At 53.1% G+C, this 6,175-nt stretch overlaps 1 protein-coding gene across 1 annotated transcript; it reads right to left on the reverse strand.

The window, feature by feature from the left end:
* Nucleotides 1-504: 504 nt before the first annotated feature.
* Nucleotides 505-4,397, reverse strand: Cxcr4 (C-X-C motif chemokine receptor 4). Its single transcript, XM_042683530.1, has 2 exons — nucleotides 4,287-4,397; nucleotides 505-2,101 (listed from the first exon to the last, which is right to left on the reverse strand). Exons 1-2 carry the CDS (start codon nucleotides 4,299-4,301, stop codon nucleotides 1,058-1,060), a joined length of 1,059 nt encoding a protein of 352 aa, XP_042539464.1. The 5' UTR covers nucleotides 4,302-4,397; the 3' UTR covers nucleotides 505-1,057.
* Between the last annotated feature and the right edge of the window lie 1,778 nt (nucleotides 4,398-6,175).

The raw sequence follows: 6,175 nt of genomic DNA on the forward strand, positions 1-6,175 counted from the left end.
CTAAGACTTATAGGAAGTCTCTGAATGTTCCTTTGTCCATGAAGATGGATTGGTATCTACACTGAGAACACTAGATGACAGGAGCATACAATGCCTGAGATTGCACCAACCTGCATTATACAAGGGAACAGAGCAGGGAGATGGACTTATTGCATACTTTCCTTCTTTACACACAGAGAGCCTTCTGAAGGACTTTCTAAATTTCCCTAAGCTAGATGGAAGTGGTTAAAGTTTTGTTCTTGTTACCTGGCTTGAAGTATCAGCTGTGCTACTTACCATGTAACTTTGACCAAATGACTTAGTTGTTCTGTGCACCAAGTTCCTCTTCTATAACAAGTCAAGTGAAATCAAAATGGCAGTTTTGAGAAATATTAAGTAAAATTTTACAGTGAAAATATGTAAGATAACATATGATGTCATAAAACAGATAGATCTATGTCTTCCAAACATGTTTATTATTACTGACAGCCAAAGAGATTAACAGAAAACAAAACAACACATGCATGTTTATCATGTATTTTTTTTATTAACAACTTAATACAAACAAGATTGTATATTGTAGGTGCTGAAATGAACCCACACTTGAAAACTGAAAACCCAGCATTTCTATCACTTCAGGCTTTGGTTGTAAGTGCTACCTTCTATAGCAAAATCACATTGTGTAACCAAACAACTTAAGGATGGGGCTGGGGGGGAGGGAGATGTCCCAATGGAATGGAGAGATCATTTATGCACAAACAGCTGAAGATCATTTCTAGTTTCACAGGGTTTACTACACATGCTGGAATGTTCAGTTCCCTCTTCTACAGTCCTACAACCAGACACACAGCAACTAAGAACTTGGCCACAGGTCCTGCCTAGACGCTTATTAACATGAAACAAAAAATATTTATATAAATAAGTCAATTAAACCTTACAAACACTAAAGGAACACAAGACAAAATCCAACAGTCAATAAAAACTGTACAGTATCAGTCAGTCTTTTATAGCTGAAAAAAATGTGTAACAAAAAAAAAAAGTTCTTTTCTGTATAAACCACAAGTCTTTTACATCAATGTTAGCTGGAATGAAAGCTTGAAGACTCAGACTCGGTGGAAACAGAAGAATGTCCTCCCCGCTTTCCTTTGGAAAGGATCTTGAGGCTGGACCCTCTGCTCACAGAGGTAAGTGCATGCTGGGCAGAGGTTTTAAATTTGGCTCCCAGGAAGGCATAGAGGATGGGATTCAGGCAGCAGTGGAAAAAGGCCAGGGCCTCAGTGATGGAAATCCACTTGTGCACCGTATTCTCGAAGTCACATCCTTGTTTGATGATTTCCAGGAGGATGAATGAATCTATGCTGATTCCAATGTAATAGGGCAGCCAGCAGGCAAAGAAAGCCAGGATGAGAATGACTGTGGTCTTGAGGGCTTTGCGCTTCTGGTGACCCTTGGAGTGCGACAGCTTGGAGATGATAATGCAATAGCAGGACAGGATGACGATACCTGGCAGGATAAGGCCAACCATGATGTGCTGAAACTGGAATACAACTACCCACAGGTCATTGGGGTAGAAGCGGTCACAGATATACCTCCCCTCAGCGTTCTTCACCTCAGAAAAGATGAAATCAGGAATAGTCAGCAGGATAGCAGGGATCCACACGCCAACATAAACAGCCTTTTCAGCCAGCAGCTTCCTTGGCCTCTGACTGTTGGTGGCATGGACAATGGCCAGGTAACGGTCTAGACTGATGAATGCCAAAATGAGGACACTGCTGTAGAGATTGACAGTGTAGATGACATGGACTGCCTTGCACAGGAAGTTCCCAAAGTACCAGTTTGCCACAGCATCAACTGCCCAGAATGGAAGGGTGATGACAAAGAGGAGGTCAGCCACTGATAGATGCAACCTGTACTTATCAGTCATGCTTCTCAATTTCTTCTGGTAACCCATGACCAGGATCACCAATCCATTGCCCACTATGCCAGTCAAGAAGATGATGGAGTAGATGATGGGCAGGAAGATCCGGTTGAAATGGGTACTTTCTTCCCGGAAGCAAGGTTCCTTTATGGAGTCATAATCCCCTGAGCCCAATTCCTCTGAGTAATTATCCGAAGTGTAAATCTGTAAAACAGACAAGGACATGCAGGATCACTCTCAAGATCAGCAGGCATTATCCAAGTTTTAAAAAATGTTTCTGGAACTTAAAACCAAGCAACACACACACACACACACACACACACACACACACACACACACACACACACACACTTCTTTTTAAACACAATTCAGGCCAGCCTTCTTCAGGAAATTTTGCAGCGGTGGGTAAAGAGCCCAAGAGATTTGTTATAGAATTCAACAACCAGCCTCCCCATTTCCTTTACCATCATTTCATTAGATCCCTCTTTAGTGGAACCAATTACAAGATTCTTTGTTTAGAACAAAAGGGCGCTGAATCCTGAGGGTTTCAAAGTCACATCTTGGCTAACTGTTCAGCCCCGCCCACGACAGGAAAGAAAGAGAAGAAAAACCTTGGGAGGAAAAAAAAAGAAAAGCTACACACACAAAGAGGCCACTCCCAGACCCAGGGAATGGGGGTGACAGGGAAGAAGGGGGGGAGTTCAGTGTTTTGAGGAGGTGGGATTAGCTTTTTGTATGAAGATTAAGCCAAGCAGGGTGGTGGGAGAGGGGAGGGAAGGAGGAAGGGATCTCAAAGACTCATTCTCCCAAAGCACACACATTGTTTTCTTTTTTTCCCACGCTGGTCAAAACACAAGGCTTTCCACGTTTCAAGCAACACGTAGTGGGGCCGGAAAACGGGGCGTAAAGCCTAGAGCTTTGGGGGCTTGAGCTATGCGGATGGACTTTCAGAAATGGGAAGAGGCATTCTATGCCAGCCGGCACTCCTGGGGGGGGGGGAACGGGGGCTGTTCGGGCACTTGTCGCGTCTGGGGCTTTCAGACAGCAGCATTTTCCTGGGTGGGGAAGGTCACGGGGTATGCAACCGTACACAGCTCACCCCCCAAGTTTCATTTCCTCACTGTCCCGAGTCTCTTCCCACCCATCTCGTGAATGGGGTCCGAGGTGGGCGACGGAGTCCTCCAGGCAAGAGTACGCGGGGACCAGCGTCACCCAGTTCCCGGCTGGTGCTGCTGCCCACCACACCCACGTCCACCGCCCGCGGGCAGCAGCTCCAGGGGTTCCGCCGGGCTGCGCGCCAGGCTCGTCCCGCAGCGTGCCGTAGAGAGATTGGGCGGCTCCGCCGTGCGCGCCTTTGAATTGCGCGCCGCGAGAGGAAACGAAAAGCCTCCCAAGCGAGGGGGTTTCAAAAGGCTTCAGGAAACCACCGACGGTTAAAAGTTACCACTGGGCTCCCAGGGCCAAACGGCCTCCCTCCGTGCACCTGCTCGCCTTGGCCTCCGGGCTCCGCAACCCAGGTTGCCGTTGCAACACGCCGCTCCCCCCGCCCCCAGATGCCGCCGCCGCGCGCACCTCGGGGCTAGCGGCTGCGTGGTCCCGGCGGATACCCTGTCTCTCCGCAGCGATCACTCAACTCCCATAAGAACCTCCAGGCCCGCTTGGGGCCCCAGGGCAATGACGCGCTTCGGGTGTCCACGAGCGCTTCCCACACAATCCCGAGGTGCGCAGGCTGCTCTGGGTCCTCTCCCAGCTGTTGGTACGGTTCGGACCCCTCGAACCAACGAGGCGGGGGTCCCGGTTCCTTCGCCTTTCCCGCTCTCTACCCACGGTGGCCCCAGGACTGGCACAAACGCCAGCCGCAGAGTTTAACAAACGCGCGCCCTACACCAAGAGCATTCCCCAGGCGCCTGTGCCCGAAGTGAACCCCGGACGACGTCTCTGGGAATGCAGCCCAGAAGGCGCCGCTGACCTTAGCCTCTAATACAATGCAACTTGCTCTAGAAGCCCCCGCGCCCCCGAAGAGACCGCCGGAGTGAGTCCCGGGGCGGTGCGCACGCCTTTTCGGCACTGGTGCGCAGAACGGGATGTTTGCAAACAGGGTGCGAGCCGGCGCGCGCGCCCCGGGACTCCAGGGGGAGACGCACGCAGCTGCGCGGACGCTCCAGCCAAGCCTTTCCCCTTCTAACTTACAGAGGGGGTCGGGAGAGGGGGGATTCCAACCCTCCTTCTCCCCCTCCATAGGTATGGTCACAAAAAGGTTTTTTTCCTTCCGTGCCCCCTTTTCTCGGTGGCACGGGCAACTCCGCTATGCTGGTCGTTCCGAGACGGGCTGCATGTTAAGTTCACGCGTTTGGACATTTAGGACAAAGCAGGCTGAAACTGGACTTACACTGATGGCTTCCATAGTAACCGCTCGCCGCCCGCCGCGGTGGCTACTGGAGCACCCGAGTCCTCAGGATCACTTTGCTACCTGCAGCAGCAGCCAACAAATCGAAGTTTCTGGCCGAGGCGGGACTTTTTATAAAAACACGCTCTCGTGGCTGCGCATGCGCAGCTCGGGCGGGGCGGGGAGGTGCAAGACGGGTTGGCGGCGAGGGGCGGGCAGGCGGCGGGAGAGTACTAGGGCGCGGGAGGGCGGGGAGGAGGGGGGAAGGATGCTGGGGGTTGGGTGGGGGGGAGGGTCGCGACCAGAGAAGCCTGGGAACTGCTGCTTGCTTGTTCCCCCCCGTGGTCACGTCGTGGATCTAGAGTCGGGAAAGACGTTCCCCGAGATGTTCCCGAACTCGGGGAACGCGGGATGTGCGGGGCGGGGGGGGGGGGGGAACACGAGCGACGGAAGCGTTTCTGCGTGGCTCCTCGGTCCTTGCTCACGGGGATGGAATTTCAGACCTGGGAATGCAACAAATGGAGACACTGAGGCCCAGAGAGTGGCGGCCAGACTTGCCACAGTAATCTAACCAGTAGGCGGCAATGTTGGAAGTGGGGCCAACTTCTGACTCCATTCCTCCCCCCCCCCCCCCCCCCCCGCCCCGCGCTTTCCACCCAAGCTGTCCGTTGGGAAGGTAAAAATAAATCAGCCTCTTAAGCTAGCCCCGATCTGCACGCTAACACCAGGGTCAGGTGCTGACTAGCAGGGGAGACAGAAGAAGGTAAGATGTGGTACAGTCCTAGAGATACCCCAGAAGTAGATGCGTATTCCCCGGGAAAACAGGTCACTACTCGTAACCAGTTCGCGCGTCAGGCTTTCTTTTTGAGAGAAAGAGACAGATTTGGGTAGGATGTCTTTCTGCGACTCCGCGACTCACATCTTGAGCACCATCACAGACTTGCACGTAGCCAACAGATACTTCCAGGGGCCAGTTCTGCGTGCCACGCGCTGTGCTAGGCGTGCCAGTCCGGCCGCGAACCCGGCGGAGCTAAGCACCCCAGACGCAGACAGGCCCGCAGAGACGGCCAGCTAGGAAAGTACCAAACCCAGCTGGAACTCAGATCTTAGGACCCGAACCCCCCCACCCCCCACCCCATCCGGTGACTGCCACGGTTTTGGGGTGGAGATGGAGCGTCTCAACACGGATGATGAGAAATTAGGTTGAGAAGAGTTGGGCGGGGCGGGGATGAGGGCGGTTAGAGCCGTCCCAGACAGGCTGGGGGTGCAGTGGGCGCCCAGACGGAGCTTTCCAGCCCCGCGCCACTTCCCGCCGGCGCCTATCCTGGGTGGGGCGGGGTAGGGCAGGACGCGGTCGGGTGGGCGGGGCCGAGACCTAGCGGTTCCGCACGTGCACTGACCGCAAAGTGAGCGGCGATGGGGGGCGATCGTTCTAGTTGCGCCCCCTCACGGACCCCAGATGCCCCCTCCCCCATCCTTGAGAACAGACGGCTGGCCCAGACTGGACCCTGACCCTAGTCCCCCAAATAAAAACTAAAACTTTAGGGCTTGGGGTGTTCGCAGGTAGCCAGGAGTCTGCCCCCCCCCCCCGCTTTGATTTCCATTTTTGGTCCTGGCTGCCTCCCCAATGTTTATAATATAAAATGCGTCTGCAGAAAAGTGACATCGGGGGTCAGAAAGTGGGACTCTCAGAAGTTACCAAATCAGAACACACATAAAGTTTCAGAAAGCCCTTGTACTCTGATCGAGTCACGGATAAAACTTTAGGCTCCTCGGTTTGGAAACTAGCTGTGACAAGCAGAAGATAGGTCCCAGGACTGGAATTTCAGACCAGTCATTTGACTCCCCTGTTCAGGGGGAAGCCTGGCACTGGCAGAATCAATGTGTTATGC

The sequence above is a fragment of the Dipodomys spectabilis genome, unplaced genomic scaffold, assembly GCF_019054845.1.
Source record: "Dipodomys spectabilis isolate Male_0828 unplaced genomic scaffold, ASM1905484v1 ptg000081l, whole genome shotgun sequence".
Lineage (NCBI taxonomy): Eukaryota > Metazoa > Chordata > Mammalia > Rodentia > Heteromyidae > Dipodomys > Dipodomys spectabilis.